The sequence below is a fragment of the Phaenicophaeus curvirostris genome, chromosome 11 (assembly GCF_032191515.1).
Source record: "Phaenicophaeus curvirostris isolate KB17595 chromosome 11, BPBGC_Pcur_1.0, whole genome shotgun sequence".
Lineage (NCBI taxonomy): Eukaryota > Metazoa > Chordata > Aves > Cuculiformes > Cuculidae > Phaenicophaeus > Phaenicophaeus curvirostris.
This window is the reverse complement of record NC_091402.1, coordinates 21,881,428-21,903,981: the sequence shown is the minus strand read 5'-3', so window position 1 is coordinate 21,903,981 and position 22,554 is coordinate 21,881,428. Positions and strand designations below refer to the sequence as shown.

Here is a 22,554-nt window from a genome sequence, read left to right as displayed (position 1 = left end):
GCCTAACACATACCTTTCCCTTTTTTCAGACCCCAATCTGCCAAACAAGAATCCCATTTGCAACCCCAAGGGAGGACACACAGGTCCTGATTTTCTGGGTGGGTCTTTAAGCCAACGTGAAAGTTTAGGATCAAGGTTGTAGCAGAATTTGGCTTTATAGGCAAAGAAGCCCAAGGCAGTGCCAATATCTTTATTTGAAAAACTCCCTGAGATATCTCTAAAACAGATTTTCTGTAAAATCTGTTGCATTCACAACTGCAGAATGTTATGATCTAGCACAAAAGTTTTTATAGCTACTCAAATATAATAGAGGAATCCCAGGCTCGGGCCTATAAAATCTTTTATACAAGAGCCCTTCTTTACAGCTTTCTTATCTATAATTCCTGCAAATCCTCTAGTTCTGATCAATTGGACATTTAAACATTATGCAGGGATGTCAATAATGCTGTTCTGTATCCTGTAGTCCCTATCTGATTATTGGATTATTATTTTTTTTCCCTATAATTGAAAACTAATTAAAATACTGTTTGGGGGTAAGATTTGGAAACACATGGGTGAAGTTTAAATAATCATCCATCGCATGTTTTGTTCCAAAGCAAAGTGCTTTTTTTTCATAACGTGCTTCTTTATTCTGTCTCCCAGCAATGTTGTAGCACGCTCTTTGCTGTTTTACAAACTGTAACGTACAATGATGGTCATTACTATTCATAGATTCATAGAACTGAAGACTGTAAAGGACGATTAGACAATCTAATCCCACCTCCTGCTTAGCACAGGCCAGACATTTCATCCAGTTTCCCCTGTACTGAGCCCAGTAACTTGTGTTTGATGAAATTGGATCTTCCGGAGAGACATCTACTCTTGATGTGAGGAATTCAAAAGGCAAATAATTCCTGGATAGTCCTTCCAGTATTTAATCATCCTTACAGTAAGAAACCCCTCAGTTCTATACCTTGTTTCTAATTTGAAATTTCTGGCTTTAAATTCCAGCCATTGGTTCTTGTAATATGACTTTTTCCACTAGATTAAGAAGCCTTTTAAAAAGCCCTGTGTTCTCATGATAAAGGTACTTATACGATCTAATCAAATCACCTCACGGTCATCTTCTGAATTTAATAATATGAAGAATCTATTTATTTTGTAGAAGCTCTTACAGACAAAGTCCCAGAGTGAGGCCCTGAGGAACTGGCAAGTTTTAGGGCTCAGTTTTTAGGAAACTGGAGTTCACTTCTCTGTCACAGATCCCTGGCATGTCCTCAGGCACATCTCTCAGTTCCTTTTTCTCTTGGGGACTCACCCACAGGATGGGGATACCACAAGTACATATACCAGGAGTGTATATTCCTCACAGAGTATGTATGTTCACAACTGTAAAATGCTGGGGGAACAATATTAGTCGCTGTGCTGAGCACAGTAAAAGCATTTAACAAGATGGCAATCCTAAATCATAGTCCGACTGAACGAAAAAAACCCATCTCCATGTTAGATGTGGGTCAAGGTTGAATATCTCCTGTACTGAACTCTGAAACAAATGCTGATTACTGTTGTGAAGTAACCGTGCTTTAAATTAAAGCAATAGTGAGGCGTGACTACATTAGGTAACTGAGTGCAATGCTCTGTGACTTGATATGATGCTGACCTCAGCTGTTTCACCCTCACATCATGCAGAAATATTGCTTGGATCCAGAGATAAATGATTTGGTGGCAGATGACTTAGACTTGAGCTAACCTGACTAACTGACTGCTCCCATTTATTTATTTATTTATTTGCCACCCCAGATTGTACTTCGAGCACAAGTGCAGGTAAAAGCTGGAGGAAAAGGCCTTCTTCAGCTGTCCCAGCTGCCTCCAAAGCAATGTTGGGACTATACCGAATTTTACATACTGGCCCATCAGCCCTATAGCAATGAGGCGAGGTCTTTACAGAGCTGTTAAATGTTACAGTCGTTAATAGCGATTTGTATCCCTGTACTGAAAGCAAAATAAAACAAACCAGTTGTTTAGTCAATGGGTAAATCTCAATTGCACTTCCAGAATAAGTTTCCTATCATCCCCAAAGCCTCTGTAAAAGGGAATGTCACCCAGAAAGATCCTGAGACTTGCCAGTTTGAGAGGGATCTACTTCATAGACATTTAGAAAACATACACAACACAAAATGAGAGTGTTGAAGGAATCAACTCCAGTTGTGGAGTCAGACGTGCCTTGACATGGCATCAGTTTGGTTCTCTAAATATGCACTCCATGGGCTCTATAATGTAAGGCCCTCAAACAGGCAGATAAGTGCCCCTTGAGGACTGATGGAGAAGGATTTTGGAATAGCTTTTGTCTTATCCTTGTGCTGTTTCTCTTTCCCATCCATGCTGGTAACCTCAGGACACCTCTTTGCTCTTACTTGCAGGTTCTTATTGGCTCTGAACTCTGCAAACATCCATGATATTGTTTCCTTTCCTGTTGGGCTCTTAAAGGCGGCTTTCCATGAGTTGCGGGAAGTGCAACAGTTACTTATTATGTTTTTATCAACCTTAAGTGCATTCTTTTTTCCTCTTTCTGAAACATTAACATCTGGTGCCAAGCAACCCTATACATCATTAGCTGAGGAGCTCTGGTTTGAGAACCCTGAGTAAGAATAAACCTCTCAAGTCAGGATGTATATTAGCTATTATCATTTGCTTACTCTTAATTACCTCTTCCCCTTATTTGTCTCCCTTTAATGGTATGTCAACAACATTTTCTAACCTCTCACTCAGCAACTGATTTGTCAAGACTATAGGTACACATTTCTTCAGTTACAGGCGCGTGTTTAGCCGTGGGGGGCAAAACTGTGCTAGCAATTACACAAGCGTCGATCTGGGCTAATTCCATGGAAGTGCTTCAGGTTTGAAGTGATGTATTTGTTCTGCTGAACTACCTTTCATGTACCAAGCCAGATGCTTGTGCCAGACTGCCTAAAGTTGAAAACTGTGTCCTGGGACAGTGACTCCCCTTCATGCAGGAACCTGTGCAGAGCTGTGCTCCCCGAGGCATGCTGAAATCTCCCCTACATCTGCTCATCAGCAATGCCTCATCATCAGTGTTTCACTCTGTATTGCTTAGAGGGGGAAAGGAGTAGCCTCGCCACCTAATTCCTCTCAGAGTCACTCAGTCTGCACAAAGGGGATGTGCTTGGGGAGGACAGGGTGAACGACTCTCCCTTCATAGAACAGTTTGGGTCAGAAGAGACCTCAAGCCCATCCATTTCCACCCCCTGCCATGGGCAGGGACACCTCCCACAGGATCAGGGGCTCCAAGCCCCATCCAACCTGACCTGGAACACCTCCAGGGATGGGGCAGCCCCCGCTGCTCTGGGCAACCTTGTTTTATCTGGAGGAGTAAGGAAACAAACATTTCCATGCAGCAGTAATTAACTGCAAAGGCTCACATTTTTGCTGTGAAATCATCAGGCAAGGGAGGGTTAAACTCGCACCTTCTCTAATGCTCACCTGCATTTGCAAATAAATCAGCCATAAGAACAACGTAGCCGCCTCCTACATGGCTTCTCCACCAAAAGACGTGGGAGAACAGCAGTGGTGCTGCCTGTTTTGCTGCAGCCCTGTCAGTATTTCAGGTACTGTGCTGAATTTCACAGGGTCCTGTATGGATTACAGTACTTTCACGGCAACCTTAGACTGATTCACACTTGCTCTGAGAACCTACACTGATAAAAAAGGCTGCTCTAGAGGGTATGGCTTCAGCTCCATGTTCAAGCCCACGTTTCTGAGCCTTGGTGGTGCTTGGTGCTGCAGGTTAGAGAGTGTTTCAAAGAGGCCACAGAGTAGCAGTGCCTGCTGCAGAAAATAGGAAGGATAATGTATGTAGCAATGCTGTCTTGCCTTTCATTCTCCAGAGCATCAAATAGAAGATTACTCCACTGATTTGCTTCCCTCCCTTTCAGGGCAGTGTTGATTTTGAAATTGTTGGCAGAAGATCTTTATAATGCATAGCTTTATGCAGGTCCTGAATGTTTCTGTCTTGATGCACAGCTTGGAAAATAAACTTACAGCTTTTTTAAGGGTGGTAGGAAAAGGAGCCCCTGATAAATTCATATACATTTGTGCCCTGAGACATAGGCTTTGGTTGTGAGGTGGCAGGGTTAATCTAGCATCCCACAGGTGCGAATCAACACTTTTTGCTGCCATATATCTTGGCTAATTCCATGATTTTTCTCCATTTAAGACTGTTTCCAAGCAGCTCACTGCTAACCAACCTAGCCATGTACCGACTGCAGAGATCACAGCAACAAGTACGACATCGTCAAAAGCATTTGAAATAACAAAGAGTACAAGTATGACATAGTCAAAAGCATTCCAAATAACAAAGAAAAGTTGCTGAGACAAAGCTAAAACAGAATGTCCATCTCAGCTGTGCAGGGCTATTCTTTAAAAACAAGGACATATCAGGCAAGGCTTTACTGTTAACAAACCCAAAGAGCAACATTTGAAAGTAATTACTTGACATCTAGAGGTCTGCTCATACCATAAGAGTACAAGGTCAAATTTTGCTCTGAAGGATATTGGTCTCTGGATTAAACCAAAACAATTGTAAGGATTTTGGAGAGCCATGTCTCAAAGAAATAAATCACCTTCTCCACTCTGAATGTGTCAGGTTACTGTGCCTGCAATGGAGTGATGCTCTGTACACACGCGCAGTCCAAGCACAACAGGCTGGAGCATCCACTGTTGGGGCTGCTGCTTACACGCGATGCATTTGCAATTGTAGACCAGCCAGCTGCTGGATGCCAGGCGTCTGGAAAAGCAGTTGATAGCCGTGGCACACACAGTTGTGTCCCTGAGCTTTCCTTACAGGACAGAGGATCAGATCGCATAACGCGGAAAAATCCTGTATTATAAAGGATGTCTGGCAGTCGCAATGCTGCCTCCTAAACCTTGGGTATCCTGTTAGAATAGGAACCTGAAATCCAGGCCCTGTGGGCCCATGTCTTGGGTTAAATTTTGTCTGTCAGAGAGATGCTAACCCAGGTCCTCTGGGAAAGAAAGTATGGCTGTAGCAGACAACAGAATTTGTCTTTCAAGAGCTTGGAAAGCCAAATTCTGCACAGTGAAGAGTATTTACTATCTGCTGCTGACTCTGCCAGTGATGGACAAGCTGTTTATTATATTGTTGCTCTGTTTCCCATGTGTACGCTAGAGATTATCCACTTACTGCTGCTGGAACATACTTGGAGATTGCAAATTGGAAACTTCTGCATGAGAGGTCAGGAACTGGGATCTCAGCTGTAACAGCCCATGTGGACCTGGCTGAAACTACATGTGGTTGGGGTGGCTGACATACAGGATGCAAAATCAGACCGTGTGTTGAAGGGTGTGCAGAGAATAGTCATAGTCTGGACATGGTACAGGAGCTAGAGAGGAGATTCTGAGGTATTTGTTAGCATTTTATTGAAGCATTAGGTTACTGCATACATCTGTCTTTGTGTTGAACACATCAGGTCAGTGTGATGCTTTTGCAAGTCCAGTTTTCCAGATTTGAATGTGAGTATACTGCCAATGTCCAACATGAGTTGGAAACACGATAGTGCTTCTCTACCTCACTAACAACAGTGTTTTCTGTGAACCAGCTTGAGCTGGAGTAGACGCATCAGATCCTCATTACTTCCATTTATATATCAGGGCTTGTCAGTGCATGAAATTTGTAGTCTGTCTGGATGTGCCCACGTGAGTTTAAGCAGCACTCTTGGTTGCTCCCAGGGTACTGGGAATCTGAGTCTAGGTCTGCATCACTGCAAAATGTTTTTTTTATCCCATCAGAAACAAAAGAGATGCAATTCCATCCATCAGCAGAAGAAAAACCCTCCTACAAACCAGGGCATGGAGCACTTCAGAGAAACAACTTCTCCCCATCATAATCCTACACCCTGTCCAAGCTGGGGACATCTTAAACCTCTGTGCTGGGATCCAAACTGCCAGGGTCTCCTGTCCTGCCACTGCACCTTGCTGTTCAAATGGGTAAGAACAAGTAGCCCTTGTGCCTTCAAAGTGCTCTGATGTACGGTTTGTCAGGCGCTTCCGCACGCAGCCTGTCCAGACACCAGCAATCTTGCCTGTGTTAAACTTTTTTCTGCAGTTGAAGAGGACAAAGCGGTGCTAGCTATGGATTGCCCAGCCTGTGACTGTCCGGGTTTAGGCTGTCTGGGGAGGGAATCTGAGAACATGTGAATAGTGTTCTTGCCTCTGCCTTTGCCAGCTGCCCCAATGACACATAGAATCGTAGACTTACAGAGTGGTTTGGATCGGAAGGTCCTCAAAGCCCATCCAGTTCCAACACCCTGCCATGGGCAGGGACACCTCCCACTGGATCAGGGGCTCCAAGCCCCATCCAGCCTGGCCTTGAACCTCTCCAGGGATGGGGCAGCCACCACCTGCACTCCCTGATCCAGAGCCCCTCCCCAGCTTTCTTGGAACCCCTTCCAGCACTGGAAGCTGCTCTGAGGTCTTCCTGGAGCCTTCTCTTCTCCAGGCCAAACAACCCCAACTCTCTTGACCTGTCCTCATACAGGAGGTGCTCCAGCCCTTGGATCATCTCTGTGTCCTTCTCTGGACTTGCCAATGGTCGGCTTCAATGAAGCTGAGCAGCTTGGGTTTGGGTTTAGAGAAGCTGAAATTACACTGCAGTTTCCCAGAGGACAGTGCTGCAAATCCAGGCCCTCAGATGTCAAGCTCAAGAACCCTGGTGACTTTAGGCTGTGTTGATTAATTCCATTATTTTGCATGTTTATCCTGCCCTCTTGTCACGCTCCCGAACGCTCCCCAAAGCCATCGCATGTCTAAAAAACCAGAGCCAGAGCTGCTGTCATTACAGCTGACCCTACCCTGTGATTCCCATGTGCTGATCTATCCTGGAAGGTGGCCCTGAGACCAGCTGTGGTCCCACCAGGATGGCACAGACAGGGATGGCACTGGAAGCTCGGTGGGGGCAGTGCCCACCTGGAAGAGGGGAAGGAAACTGCGGGTTCCCACATTGCTGGGGGTTCAGGGAGCCCCGGCATTCCCCCCCCAACACAAACGGTGTTTTCCCAGGTCGGGGCACAGACCTGGGAGCTGGGGGGCAGGATGCCACATCCTGGTGCTGTCCCGCATCTCCCGGTACGAGGCCACGGGCAGCGGGACCGGTGTGGGGGTGGAGGGGGTGACCGGTGCAAGGAAGGGGGCGGGGAACCCCATCCCGGTGCTCTCCCGCCCCTCCCGTGCGGGGCCGGGGGCAGCGCGACCGGTGCGGGGCGAGGGAGGAGAGCATCCCGGCGCCCTCCCGCAACCCCCCACGCGGGACCGGTGCCGGGGGGCACACGGGGGACGGGATGCTCCATCCCGGTGCCCTCCCGCATCCCCTCGCGTGGGACTGGGGTCGGCGGGAGCGGTGCGGAGAAGAGGCAGGAGAGCATCCCGGTGCCCTCCCGCATCCCCCCACGCGGGACCGGTGCCGGGGGGCACACGGGGGATGGGATGCTCATCCCGGTGCCCTCCCGCATCCCCCCACGCGGGACCGGTGCCGGGGGGCACACGGGGGATGGGATGCTCATCCCGGTGCCCTCCCGCATCCCCCCACGCGGGACCGGTGCCGGGGGGCACACGGGGGATGGGATGCTCATCCCGGTGCCCTCCCGCATTCCCCCACGCGGGACCGGTGCCGGGGGGCACACGGGGGATGGGATGCTCATCCCGGTGCCCTCCCGCATTCCCCCACGCGGGACCGGGGGCGACGGGACCGGGGTCGGGGATGGTGGGGGGTGGGGTGGGGGGGTGCCGGGGGGTGGCGCATGCGCGGGTCCCGGGGCGGCGGGGGGGCCGGCGGGCGGGGAGGAGGCAGGGCCGGGCCGGGCCGGCTGCCTGCCCGCCTATTTGAGCCAAAGTAGCGTTTGGCGGGGCTCAGAGCCGGGCGCCGCGCGGAGGCAGCGGGGCTGAGCGGCCCCGGTCCGTGCCCGCAGCCGGCGCGGCGCTGCCCCCCCCCTCCCCCTTCCCCCCAACCCCGGCCCCCCCGGCCCCCCCCCGCGCCGCTCCCCCCCGCGCTGAGGACTTGCCGCGCTCATCGCACGAGTGGCGACGGGGGGAGCCCCCGCGGGGCCGCCTCTGCCCCTTCCCCGCCGCGCCGTTCATGGAAACATGGCGATGGCGGCTCCGACCGGCAGCGCGGCGCCCGGCGCCCCGGCTCCCCGCGGCCAACTCGCCCTGCTGCTGCTGCTCCTCGCCGCCCCCGCCGCCCACGGCTACAGCTTCCCCCAGCAGCACACGTAAGTGCCGGCACCCCGCGGCTCGGACCGGCGCCGTGGCGCAGCGCGGGGCCGCCCCGGGGCCTGCGCGGGGGAGCGGCGGCCGAGGGATGCTGCTGCCCGCGGGCGAAGGGATGCCGGTGCCCGCGGTACCCGAGCGGTGCCGGTTCCCGAGCGCTGCCGGTACCCCGGGGATGCTGGTACCCGAGCGGTGCCGTTACCCAAGTGATGCTGGTGCCTGCGGTACCCGAGTGATGCAGGTACCCGAGTGATGCTGGTACCCAAGTGATGCCGGTACCCAAGTGATGCTGGTGCCCGCGGTACCCAGAGTGATGCCGGTACCCGAGCGGTGCCGGTACCCAAGTGATGCTGGTGTCCGCGGTACCTAAAGTGATGCTGGTACCCAAGTGATGCCGGTACCCAAGTGATGCCGGTACCTGCGGTACCCAGAGTGATGCCGGTACCCAAAGTGATGCCGGTACCCAAGTGATGCCGCTGCCCAAGTGATGCCGGCGCCCGCAGTGGAGGGATGCCGGTACCCTCCGGCTGGTGATGCCGGGACCCCGCTCTGCCCCGTTATCCTCGCTGGATGCGATCGAGCGCGAGGGCTGCCAGGAAGGACCTAAAGTTGCTGGAAAGCACAAACTTCCCCAGCGGGTGCCGGTGTGCAGGGCGGCTGCTGAGGGGTTAATGTGGCGAGAGCGGGAAGAGGAGAAAAAGGACTTTTTTCTACCTCCCCTCCCCGCTTTAAGCACCACTTCTCATCCTCACGGCCCGCCGGTCCCTCCGGAGTTTGCACCTGGAGCGAGAGCGGATGGGGAGCTCCACAGGCGATCCGAGCTGGCGGGCTCCTTTCCCTCTGGAGCGCCAGGAATGGGCTGTAATCTATGGAGAGAGCAAGTCGGAAAACAGCTCGTTTGGGTGAGGGGGTGGGGGACTTGAGAGTCGCTGCAGGAAGGATATAAATAGGGGGTTTTTTGGAAGTTCATGTTTGGAAATATTTGCGAACGCATTCATTTCTCTCGCGTACCGCGATAACCCCGAAGCCCTGTCCCCCTCCGCACAGCCACGCAAACCCTCCCCGAGATGTATTTTAGGAGGCTGTCATCTCCGTTATGAAATGCTAAGGTCTTGTTGACACAAAACTGGAAGAAAAAAAAAAGCCAGACGACTCAAAGTAGAGGCTGACACTGTGTCCTTCCAGCTTGCGTTTCCGAAGGTGGGGAAACATTTCAATGACATGGAGTTAATAATAGCAGTGTTGCCCTTAACTTTGCGCTGCCCCAGTGGATGTGTGCTGCTTTGTGTTACAATTTTCCTGTCGTGCTTGATTTGCTTAAGAATAGAAATATGTTATAGCTATATATGTCATAGGAAGTATTTTTGAAAGCCTTTTAGATTTAACATCTTTGATCTCAAAGTGCATTTTTCCAGGCATGTTGTCAGGCCTTCTGCAAAGAAGGCTTATCGGCAGAAGGAGCAGCGTTGTTTGTTTGGGAGAGCTGTAGCTTACTGGGTTAATATCTGGCTTCTCCAAAGGCATGGTTGTTTGTACTCCCCGTTTATTCAGAAATACCCCCTGTTCAAACATTCTTTCTGAATCCTTTTGCACCTTGTATCCATATGGCTAAATATCTTTGACCTTTGGAAGCCGATGGGTTCTCATTCCTTGCTGTCACACGAATACAGAAATTCTTCAGGATCAGACCCTGAGAAATGTCTACCTACAGGGGGAGGAGAGGAAAGGGAACGTGCTGGTTCTTGCCCAAGGAACACAGCCTTATGGCCTGATCCAGTGCTGCTCTTGCATGAATAATCTTTACTTCCGTGAGAATCGCTATAGAAGTAAAGGGGATTATGGATGTGGCGAAGCACAGATAAAGTTTGTGGGGTATTTCTGATATTTCAGCAGCTTTTTCAGGGCTTGTAAGTTGTTGCTTTCTCCTCTTAAATTTGGAATGCAGAATCGTATTATAGAATAAATCTCTTCTGACTTGTCAGCTGGTTCCCAGAACTGTGTTTTCTTTCCAACTACAGAAAGTTTGATAGGAAGGATCCTATACCAGAAGAAACATACTTAGGAGAGGCGTATAATTTGTAAATAATGCGTTGGCCTTCCCTCACCCAGACTGATTATTGTCTATATTGTTCTAATAAACTGTGCCAGCCTTTTAGCCGAAGCATTTTGTTGCAGATAATTTGATGGTGTTTACTAGGATAGATTTCCTTAGCCCTATGCTGTCTTATCAGAGTGGGCCTGATCCTGTGCTGAGAGAGGCAAGATGATTAAAAAAAATGAATCCAGTGGTAAATAATTTCTTGCAAATATGAAGGAATGATCCTGAGCAGGCCATTAATTCTGCGTGTGCCTCTGGTGGGAAGTAATGATGTCTGGCTGCACCCAGGGAAAAAACAGAGAAAGAACACAAGACCTCAGCCTGACCTGGTATCTTCTTGCTCTTTGCTTTCCCCTTATGACCTGGTTTGTGAAGCCAGAGAAGAGAAGAGCCGGAATGGGTATTTGATGAAGATGCACAATTGCTGGGCAGTAGGTTAAGGCTGTGAAACGGGGCTGAAACCGCCTCTCCAGCTCTGCCCTGGGGCTGCTGTGATTGTTCCTCGGGAAGGGAATGTTTAACGGGAGTAAAAGCATGCAAGGTAGCCAGCACCAAGGCTTGAGCAACACTTAATAGACTGTTCCCCCTGAGTAGCCCCCTGTCTGCGCCCTTCTTGTTTTTAAAGATACCTGATATAACTTAAATCTTTTTGGAAGGTTTGTCGGTCAGAAGCTGAGTTGGGCTGATGAGATGGGCTGTTAAATTGTTCCTGTTACGAGCCAGATTTTTCTTGCTTTGGACAAGGCATCCTTGTAACGCCAGTGAGGGATTCAGAGCATTGATTACCAACCTTGTTTGTCTTTGGAGGTTTTTCTCTGTAAGTCACTGAAGTCATCTTCCACTAGTCTCAAAAGTGAGGATGCTTTTTTAGGCAGCCCCAGAGCCGTTGTGTTCTGACAGGCAGCTGACTGAGTGATCAGGATATTTTGCCTAAGGGGTGTTTGTGTGTGTGTAAGAAAATAAAGAACAACTCTTTGATTTTTATTTTATTCATTTTGGGTTACAATTGTATTAATTATCATCAGTGGTTCTGAGTCCTGATTCTTGGTTCTGTCCCTGATAAGTCGCTGGTGTTCCACATTATCTCTCTCCTCCCGGGGTGGCATGGTTTTAATCATCTTATGCTGAGCTAAGGAAGGCTCAGCTCAGCCAGTTGTCCAAAGGGGAATTTCTCATTGAGATTTAAAAAGCGAAATCCGAGATTGGAACAGACCCGTTGGGGTGGGCGCGGTAGGTGATGTCCACTGACTGACAAGGCTCCTTTTAGGAATGGTCACGTACAAGACTGTGCATCTGGGTGGTCAACGGGATTAATGGCTGTGAAAAGAAAGGCTGTTCATTGCTGTTAATTTTTCTTTTAAATGATACGCAGAGGGATTCCTGTGGCAGCACGGCAACAACCTCTGCTTGAATTTTGGAGAGATTTGGTGTTAGGTGATTGAAAGCCTAGACAATCCGGGGAGCCCTGCACCTGTATCGCTGTCGCTTCCCGTTAGTGGGGATGCAAGTGCTGGAGAATGTGGCTGCCAGCGCTGCCTCCCCGGTGTCGAACAGACCCCTTCCCCACTTTGCGGAAAGGTCTTTTTGTCACTTGAACTTGAAAGAAAATTGCCATCTGCTAGAGGGTGGTGAGCCATTTGCTTCTTGCGAGGAAGCAGGTGTGTGCAGGATCGCTGTGTGCCCGCCGGTGAGGCTTGGCTTCCTCGCAGCTCTGCAGGGCATCTCTGCGCAGCCAGCCAGAGGAGAAAGGGATGTCTGCAGGGGGAAGCGCCAGCCTGGGGACCAGGGTCCCGTCCTGCCTCTCCAGCATGAGATTTAGCACTTGTCAGCTGCAGACAGTAGCTTGGGGCAGCAAGCTGGAAGTGTTATCGGTGTTCCTGTCGGATAGTGAGCAGTGAAAGCTCCTGCTGAGAGCAATAAGGCCTAATAGGTGCCCATCACTGCTGGAAGGTGGGCTTGAGGCTGCCTCTTCCAAATTAATTGCTTCCCTTTAGCAGGTTTTGATTTGTACTTGTGTCATTTCACCCCAGATGAGGTTAATGATGCTGGTAGTGATGGCACATCTGGGCTAGCAGGGCTTGTAATAAATAACTCTATTAGGACTGGATGTTTTAGGGTTTGCGGGATGCCATGTAGAGGATGCTCCTTCTCTTGTTCTGCTGCCCACCTACTGTGCAGTCAGAAAATCTCGTCCAATTATGGTTTTGATGCTTGGGAAGGGAACTGGTCTGGAAAGGAGCAGGGAAGTAGGGAGATGGCCCTGCTTGTCTACTGCCACACTCGGCTGAGCAGAGAGCCGGCTCCCTGGGAGGGCCATCTACTCTGGTGAGTGACTGACAGATAGCGTCGCTCCATCCCTGCGGGGGCTGAGCAGCCTCCCTGAGAGCTGGTACCCGTGGAGGCACAAACATCCAGTGTCCCTGCAACTGCCCCGTGTCAGCTGTGCATCAGCGGCAGAATCCGCTCTGTGTTGCTCAGAGGCACTCTGAGCTGCCCAGGGGTAAAGGAACAGCCCCATGGAGAGGGCGAGATGTTTTTGAAAAGCAATTTGCAATATTTCTTTTGCATTTAAACATTTTTTTCTCCATTTCTGTTACTGGTCCTGAGTTCTTCCTGCTCAGGTGTTGCATAGGGAAGGGGCAGGCATCACAGGGCAGGGCATTACCACTTTCTTGCCTGTCCTTGTGACACCTCAGCCCTGTACCTGCCTGCAGTGACCCCCTTCAAGACCATGGTTTCAGAAGTTCGAGTTTTTCAACTGTATATACTGGAAAATTATTGATTTGAATTCTTTTGGGAGACCATGTGGGTTCCCACTGAAATCGATAAGACTTGAGTATAGAAATAGGTTGGTGCTTGGTGTTTGGCAGGCATAGTTCAGAAGCTTTGTTGTAAAGAAGGTTTGTGGGTGTTATATGCCTGTGTGCAACAGCCCCTTAAAAGCTAAAGGTGGTTATGGAGGGTCTAAGTAACCTGAAAATTTATCCTTGAATGAGCTACCAGCTGTTTGGCTTCAGAAGCCATAAGAAAGGGGCATCTGTAACATTGTACATGTGCACAAACTGTATGATTTAGGCAATGCTTTTTTCAGCCAGTGGATTACTCAAGTGGGATGAAATAAAAGTCATTACCAAGCAAAATACGTGAGTGAAAAATTCAGCAAGAAAGGACAATATCTGAATGTTTCGATACTGCCTTTTCCAGGAGTGTCTTGAAAGCAACATGTGTTTTGTTAGCAAGATTGTTTTTTCCTCCCTGTGGTGTTGGTAGCAGTTTGTTGTTTTAGGGCTGTTCCTTAATCCAGCCATCATCCTCAAGTTTATTATCACTGGGCTGTGTGGGGAATGGGACTGTACAAACTGTTGTTACTAGAGAGTTGGTTTGTATCAACAAGCTATTGGTGTGGTTTTCTTCAGGCTGAATCATTTGAGCTGTCGGAGAATGCACGTGGATTTTGACAGTTGTCCTATGACCCTTCTAATTCTGTCTCAGCCATTATCTTCTGGCCATAAATATAATAAGAAATAAAAGGTGTTTACCCAGAGCAGCAGATTAATTCTACTGTAAAGCAAAGTGTTTCTCGCACTGACTGATGTGTGAGTGATCAGGATATTCAGCCGGATCAGCTTGTGATGGGTGAAAGGGCTGCAGGGTCAGAGACATGAGGATCTGAGTGGCCGTCAGGCCAGACCAAGGCTGCACAGTTTGTGGTTTCTGTACCTATTAATTAACTCTGTGCAAGGTTGTTGTTCTTGCCTGTGATAACAGGCTACCATGCCAGTTCCTCCGAAGCTGCTTCTCGATGTGGTGGGCACAGTTCTCCCAGGACTGTGTGCAGTTGCCTTTCAGGAGAGCCAGGATCAAACCTCCTCCCCTCTCTTCTGGTTGAGAACTCCAGAGGAGGTAATTGCTGTTAGCAATCAGATTGGGTGCTAAGTAGGAATATAAAGCATTTAGTGCAATAGCTCTAATGATGATAAAGCCTTGGGTGTAGTTGCCAAAACAGAAGTTGAGTTTGCATATCTCTAATGAGCCAAGTGCCTTTGTGCAGTGACACCACCGAGGCGCGTGGAGTGAAGCCCAAGAATGCAACATGGTTTTTAGATCTGATTCATGTAAACAATCCCTGAAGTTCTTGGAGTGAAAAGGAGATCTTTAATAAAAGGCTGAGAGAGCTGGGGTTGTTCAGCCTGGAGAAACGAAGGCTCTGGGGAGACCTTAGAGCAGCTTCCAGTGCTGAAAGGGGCTCCAGGAAAGCTGGGGAGGGTCTTCAGCAATGCCTGCTGTGACAGGACAAGGAGTAATGGTTTTAAACTAAGGGAGGGTAGATTTAGACTGGATGTAAGGAGGGGTGTTGAGGCACTCGCCCAAGTTGCCCAGAGCAGTCATGACTGCTCTGTTACTGGAGGTGTTCAAGGCCAGGTTGGATGGGGCTTTGAGCAACCTGATCCAGTGAAAGGTGTCCTTGTTCCTGCAGGGAGGTTGCACTGGATGATCTGTAAATGTCCCTTCAACCCCAACCATTTTTATGACCCTATGAATGAGTCTCCTAGTCCCACACCTGACCATGAGCCTTCTTTTTTTGTCCACGAAGGGTGGGAATGGAGCTGCTCATTCCACGGACTCGGCTGGAGCTACTTTTGCACTAGCTGGTATGTGTTGTGAAGCTACCAAAGCCCTGGGCAGACTTTGGATTTCTCCTGGTGTGAAAACTTGTACTACCCTGTCCTGCACTGATGCTTGGGGAATTCATGAATCAATACGGGTTGTGCCTACAGTGAGCGCTGTGATAGCAAACCCGGAGAGATGGTTTACAAAAGGCACATTCATTTACCTGACGAAGGTTGTCTACCTTGAATAATTTATGAGGATTCACAGCACAGTAGTAAATTTTGTAAGAGCAATGGAGTCCTGGTAATGTAAGCCTCTTCACTGCAGCTTCGTGGTGGAGTTCTGCTGAGGAGGTGCAGGAGGTGGGGATGAAGGAGGAGGAGGAAATAGGCAGCGAGTGGAAGCATAGAGACTGCTGTTCTCATGTGCAAATGATAAGGTGTGCAGAGCAATGAAGTGCGAATTACTTAGATCGTGCTGTGCATCCGAGCAAAAACCTGTGTGGTGTTAGAAAGCAACTTATACTTCAGGGAAGGGCAGAAGGGGGAAGGATGGGGAGTGTGGACACAAGGACACAGAAGGGTGAAAGTCGCATGACCACAATACTGGCAGCTTCCCATCTGTAGGAATGTTGTTTGCAGGAGGGAGTTTTCTTTAAAGTCAGTACTGATTTCAGTGAGGTTTCCTCATCAGAATTGCACTAAATGAAGGATCAAGGCAGAGCTGGCCAGGCTTTCCTGTGTGGCATTTGGTGACTGGAAGGCTTGCAGGCATGCAGAGCATGTGGCTGTGGACCAGAGGGGTTTGCAAACCTGGAAGATGTGTGGCCCTCAGGAGCGTTGTCAGTGTTATCCAACAGGGAGAGCAAGGGCAGTAGGAGCTGGAGTCCTGGCAGCAACGTGCCAGCTTGCCTCAGTCCCCCTTGGAGCATCATTTCAGAGCTAGAAGTCAGTGATGCGGCAGGCACACTACACGTTACAAGCATAGCTGCCACCACATACCTATTTGTTGATAAATCGAGCCTTTCCCTTCAGGGTTCCGAGCCTCTTTGCCTTCCAAGCAGAAAGTTACCCCTTAAACTGTTAAATTGGTGGAAAGGATTGGGAAAGTGTTGTATCCATCTCCATTGAAGTGACAAATGAGGATACGATTCTCCACGTAAATACCAGTGCTTTTCATCTCATAACAGAGCTGCGGCCTGAAAGTTTTCTCCTGTTGCAAGCTGCCAGTGTGCTTTGCTGTCAGGCTCTGCATCTTCTCCAGCTGCTACTTAATATTCTTCAGTCCAGAAGAATCCTGTATCTAGAGTATGAATTTGCTTCATTCTCCAAATAAAAAAAAAAAAAGAAAACAAGGGGCATATTTCTAAATAATTTTCAGAGCTGACCTTATATAAAGCCACTTAGGCTTCCAAAATGTATAAAGCTCTCAGTGATTTAATTTCTGTTGAATCAAACCTACTCTTGTAGCTGAATTCTCATCTCTATTGAATTCTGTGTAATAACGTCTCCTTATTGTGGCCAGTGAACACTTTCTGTACAGTGTGATATAGTGAGGGTTAGGAATGCTTCACCTTGTTTGCATTTCTACCCTCTGGTGGGTTTCACAGTCAGATTTTTGTCACAAAATGGACACGAAAATAGAGACAGGCTTAAGCCAAGTGAAGCACCTAATATCCAACTTTATCAGGTGTTGAAGATGATTTCTGGGCTGTGAGTGGTTGAGCATCTTGTTGTTGCTGTGTAACGTATGCAGTAGACTCAGGAGGAGCCAAAGAACCGTTTCCTTATGTCAGAGGTAGTCTTGCAAATTAGAGGCCTCTTCTGAGCTTTCACTGTAGCGTCACATCCTTGGGATCAGCGGGAGGGGAGAGAAAGTCATATATTATGTGGGCTCATGTGCTTCCAGGACCTCTGCAGCGGGAGGGATGCCCGTTGCTCAGGTGAAAATAAACCTTCTGCAGCAGCATGTCATGCACACCAGGGGAAAAAAGGGTGGAAGAAACAGCTTTTAATTATTCAAGACCTGCAAGCTGAAAAGAGTTTCAGGACGGTGAGCTAGGCATGCGTGGCAGCTTTGTGGGCACTTGGCTTTCCCCTCCTCCCCTGCCTGCTGTGGGAAGGAGGGCAGAGTACACCAAAATCAATATTTTTCTCTTCATGCAGCTCTTGTCTTTTATTTATTCTGTTTTTGTTTGCTGGGAAGTCTTAATGATTGTCGATCAGTGATCAAACTGATGACATTATTTTGCCTCCCACAGGATGACAGCACTTCCAAGAGCACAGAGCAGAAGAGCACCAGCCCCAAAGGGCCCCATTCCACGCACAAGCAGGCGTGTTGTCCTGCCCCTCCTTGCCTCTGTGCTGTGGGACTCCTTGTGATTGAGCCGTTTTTCCCTATGCTGGGTTTGGTACGAGGCAAAAGAATTTGCTGTTGTCAGTCTTGCCTGCTGTGCTCTGCTACAGCTACATTAGGTTTAAATGCTGACAAACCTCAAAAAATGCTTTGAAATACTTGGCCAAATTCATGCCTGCTGTAATGACGTGGTGGGGTTATGCTGGGGACAACTTTCAGGCCTTTGTCTTTTAAGTTTTAAACATCGTGGTGGCTGTGGTGGCTTCTGATGTGATTTTTACTGTGAGATGGAGAAAAGAAATGCATCTAACACATCTGCTATCTGCTCGTGCTTGGGTCCCAGTTTCAAAATAACCCCATTTAGCACCTGCCCGCCTGCTTGACCTGGCAGCAAAAATGTTGTGTTGGCATTTCTGACATCAATACTGTCTTTTTACCCATCATCTCAAGGCTAAATTGAGCCCTTCTGTGTCACTTGCTCCTCGCTATGTTTGTTTTGATCTAGTCTTTACTTCAGAGAAAAATCTACCCGGCTCTGTCTCACTCCTACCGTTGCTCTTGTGAGAAGCGGCTCCTTCCACAGTTGAGCTTCGACCCTCAGCTTCCCCTGCTTCCCTCTGCTCCCTGCCCAGCCGTGGGGATGGAGCAGCCAGGTACAAAAGGGCTCCAACAGCTGCATCGTGGGGCAAGATCCCACTTCACCATTGTGGTTGCTGAGCTAGCTCGTACCTTTTGAGATCTCATCTCAATCTCCCCTCTTTCAGCTGAAAACTGTTCCCCTCATCCTGTCCCTGCACTCCCTGATCAAGAGCCTCTCCCTACCTTTCCTGTAGGCAAATGGAAGTTGGTGGTGAGAGTGCTGTTTCATCCTGCAACAGAGCAGCCAACGGGTGGTACTGCAGTTTGTTGAAATGTTCTGGAGTTTGTGAAGTTCTTTGCAGAAAAGTCCAGATCCCACGGCCAAAGCAAAGACTATTCCAAGTATATGGTATATTTTGGCTAACTTTCCACTTGAAACTAACCTTGCTTCCTCATTTGGCTTGGCTACAACGCTTACTACAATGTCATTCTCAATTCTTTCTGCTGCTACAATGTTCAGGTTTAGTATTTATCTTCTAATAGTTTCTGAATAGTGCAGTGCTTGCATTACCGGCAGTGATGTGTGGTTAACCTTACACACAGAGGGCTGCGAGGAGTCCAGACAGACTTCAGCTCTTGTAAGAGAGGAAGTTAGCTTGGAAACTGTTGTTAAAATTGCTACTGTGTTCATCTCGCTGTGGTACCACAGTTTCTGGCAGTATGTGGGTTAGCGGGATGCTTGTGGTTGAGAATGAGGGCAGATTCTCACTTTGGAAGAGTCTTAGCAAAGACCTTGTCTTACACCTTTGCTTTGAAGAGATTTGCACTGAGGAATTTGGCCCATTTTTCCATTGCCAGGCCTCGTTTCTCTTATCCCCAGCTGATCTTCTGGCCTACTTTCTGTCCACTACATGTTAAAAGATGACCAACCTGTCAGTGTTGGCTGGCATCAGGAGCAGAGCTTGCGTGCCCCAGGCTGGTTCCCTGGGGAGACAAGTAATTCTTTCGTGGTGCCCTTGGGATTGACGCCCTCCCCACTGCCATGTGACCATCTTGTCCATTTTACACTGCTTATAATGGTTCTCCTTATAATGGTTCTCCATATTATGCTTTGTAGCAGCATTTGCACTTCCCTATTGCTTGCTTTGCTGATGGAACTAGGGCCTTGGAGACTCCAATATGTAAGCAGCGGAGTGGGAAATGCAATGGAGGCCATGTAATTCCTCCAAATCTGCCCATGCTCCTTGTTTGGGGATAAATGTTTCTTCTGCTCTGTACTCAGAAGACATCAGATTCAACTGCAAGAAGAGAAACATGGCCAGGAGGAATTGGACTCCAGGGACAGTGTCCATCTTGTTGGGAGAGTGGGAACTGTCCTTGTGGATAAAAAGCTTCTCTGAAGAACGCAGTTCTCTGGCAAATGCCTGGACATCAAAGCCTGGGCAGTGCTGTTCTCAGTACAGTTAGGCGGAGGGTGAGAGGGCTCGCTGCCGAGTGCTTAGTGCACTCAGCACTGGGCTTTTGCAAATTAAATGGGTGCCCTCTGCTGTGTAAGACCTACGTTGGCGGCTTGTGCCGTGTAAATTGCAGTCAGGCACCTTTCCCAAAAAATACTCTCTTTAAAATTACATTTTTGTGCTGATGATGCACTCATTTAGAATTGGATCCCTTGTGCTCATTGCCTCCTTGCGGCAAGCACTCACCGGTAGGACCACTTACTGTAGGACAGTCACTCCTGGCCTTCCATTTGACGTTCATCTCCTTGGATGGTACCTGAGATACCATCTGAACATTTCCCACTCCCTCTGTGTGCCTCGGAAATTCTAGAGGCCATTAAGCTGGGTAATTTACATGCTTCTTGAGCCTGTGCCTAGGGAAATATATTTCACAGGTAATTTCAAGTCTCTTGGCGTGTGGAAGAAGTCATTATTCTAAATAGAAAGGGGATGGTGGTGTCATGGGCCCCATTGAGGGGACCATATTAGAGGCTGGGATTTTTCTCTTACAGAAAAGAGTCCGAGGCGTTGTATTCATAGGGGTTTGGGATGTCAGATGGGTTTGGTTTTAATGTTGATACTCATATAGAAAAGCAGAAGAGAGAGTTATCTTGTAATCTCAGATTTCAAGTTGTGTGTGAGCATGTTGTGTGTGAGGAGGAGACCTGCTCCAGGATATCCATAGGTGTGTGAGTTTCTTGCTTTGGTGTTCGAGTGCTGCCTTCCAAGGGCAAACATCACATGTGGTGTCAGGAGGTTGAGTTGCAGTTCAGTCTCTGCTCCCAAAAGGCTGTCTGGATTTGAAATGACTGCTTCACCTTTGTACCTCCATTCTCCCCTCTTGAAAAAAAATGGATAATATTTTTGTCAGGAAGATTCTGTGATTTCAAATCATAGAATCCTGGAGTGGTTTGGGTTGGAAGGGACCTCAAAGCCCATCCAGTTCCCCCCACTGCTGTGGGCTGGGACACCTCCCATTGGATCAGGGGCTCCAAGCCTCATCCAACCTTGCCCGGAACACCTCCAGGGATGGGACAGCCACCACTGCTCTGGGCAACCTGGGCCAGGGCCTCCGCGCCCTCACAGGAAAAATTTCTTCCTGATATCTCATCACAATCTCCGCTACTGAATTTGACTGTTTAATGTGGATTAGTCCCTTCAAAGTTATGTTTGGGCTGTTGCACTACCTGTGCTTTAATTGTGATATTGCAGTGGTGAGGAGGTGTGCATGGTAACTATGAACCTGTGAAGCCAGGTTGTGGGTGCCCTGTTGGCTTATTAGCTGGAGGCATCTGGTGAGGGAAGGGACACATCTGTGCTTAGGCTCCAGCAGAGTTTCCTAGTGACTCTTCCCTTTTGGAAGGGAAGAAAGTTGTTTGCAGAGTGTTTTTTTCTTGCAGCAGGGGGAACTGCTAAGGTGCTTTGCACAGCATCCTTGCTCCTAAAGATGCTCTAGCACAGCATCCTCCTCCAGGACAGGAGGTACATCCTTTCCAGTGTGAAAAGCTGGCTCTGGCTGGAGATGGGGAAACTGAGCCTCATGGACCAATGTCCTGAGCGTGTTTAGCAAATCCTGTAGTACTTTCAGAGTATTTGCAGTGTGGTTCAGTCACCTCTGTTCCAACAGGCTTCTATCCCTTTCCAAGGAAAGGCTGTAGGTGTTTTCCCTGTGGAGGGAGCCGCGTTTGTCCCAGCTGGACAGGGAGAAGCAGAGAGGAGGTGACCTGTGCAAGCTGACGGTTTCAGCCTTGTTGTTGCATTGCTCTGAGTGATGCAGCAGCACTGGGACAAAACCAAACTGGGCTTCGTGCCTCCACTACTCCTGCTTCGGAGCATGTCTGGATGCCACCTCACAACAGGAAAGGTCTCGCAGACAGCTTTTAGATGTGTGTCACAAAGTAGTGAGGTAATGGCATAAAATGCAGTAAACTATTATTTGGTTTTTTTAATGCTTTCCACCCCCACCCCTCTTTTCTTTCATTGCTGAAAGGCACTAATACAATGAAGAGCTGCTAGAGATGAAGGCGACTGCATATGAAATAACAGGGTTCTGGGTGTTTGGCTGGTGAGAGATGCAATGAGTGAGCATCGCTAAGTGCTTTATAATAACAATGATTACAACTGCTCTCTTAGGAGCCAGGAATCTCTCAGGTAGGGGGATGGTGAGGAGAGGGGTTGTTTAAGATGGGAAATTTAACTAGATAGACATCTAGTGACAGTGACATCCCAAAAGGCTACTCCAAAAACCCCAGGAGACATGGATTAATATGGTTAGAAGCTGAAGAATGGCAATGGATGCTCCTAAATAGCTCCTCTAGCAGGAGGTCTTTGTGGCAGGAGTTAATGATATATTTTCTTGGAAGGGAGAGAAGCTGTAGACACAAATTCAGCAGAGGTCTGACTAGTCGGTAGTCCTTGATCAGACTCCTTAATGTGGCTTGAATTTTAGTGATTGGATTAATCGTCATATGCCTAGTCTGTTTCTGATCAGCTGAAACCTGCAGCAGGAAGGGTGGATGCTGGAAGCAGTCTTCTGGTGTCCTGTGGCTCAGAAGAGTTACCCAGTGTGCCTCTTCAGCCTGGCCATGTTTGTGTTTTGCAACAGCTCTCGGTGGCAGCATAACTCTTCCTGATGTAGGAGCATTGTTGGACGTGCATGAACAGAAGTGTGTTGGGAAGCTCTTCTTGGGGGCTGTAGTCAGTCCTTTATTCCCTGGTTGCCACTATGGTGCAATGTCTCTCACCCTTCAAACTGCACACTACAGAAATGAGAGATAACTACCATGTATGCATTCAAAACTCTGTTCCAGCCATCAGGACATGGCACTCCTCTGACACACTTTGCCCCATATCTTGAACAGATTCTTCGTGTAAATGACCCAAGCAAGATGGACTGTTTTGCTTTGTCCAGTATCTTACTACTTGCATATCCAGGAGGTGGTGGTTGTGGACCTCGAGCTGTTGGGAGTGAGTCCAGAGGAGGCCACGGAGATGATCCGAGGGCAGGAGCACCTCCCATACAAAGACAGGATGAGGGAGTTGGGGTTGTTCAGCCCAGAGAAGAGAGGGCTTTGGGGAGACCTTAGAGAAGCTTCAGTACTGAAAGGGGCTCCAGGAAGGCTGGAGAGGGGCTCT

General features: G+C 48.7%; 1 protein-coding gene across 1 annotated transcript in view; it reads left to right on the top strand.

The window, feature by feature from the left end:
• The first annotated feature begins 8,051 nt into the window (after positions 1 to 8,051).
• CACNA2D2 (calcium voltage-gated channel auxiliary subunit alpha2delta 2) overlaps positions 8,052 to 22,554 on the top strand; it is a 190,250-nt gene continuing 175,747 nt past the window's right edge. Inside the window, exon 1 of the mRNA XM_069865842.1 lies at positions 8,052 to 8,282. Within this exon, the coding sequence (XP_069721943.1) occupies positions 8,155 to 8,282 (128 nt within the window). The 5' untranslated portion in view covers positions 8,052 to 8,154. The remainder of the gene's footprint in view (positions 8,283 to 22,554) is intronic.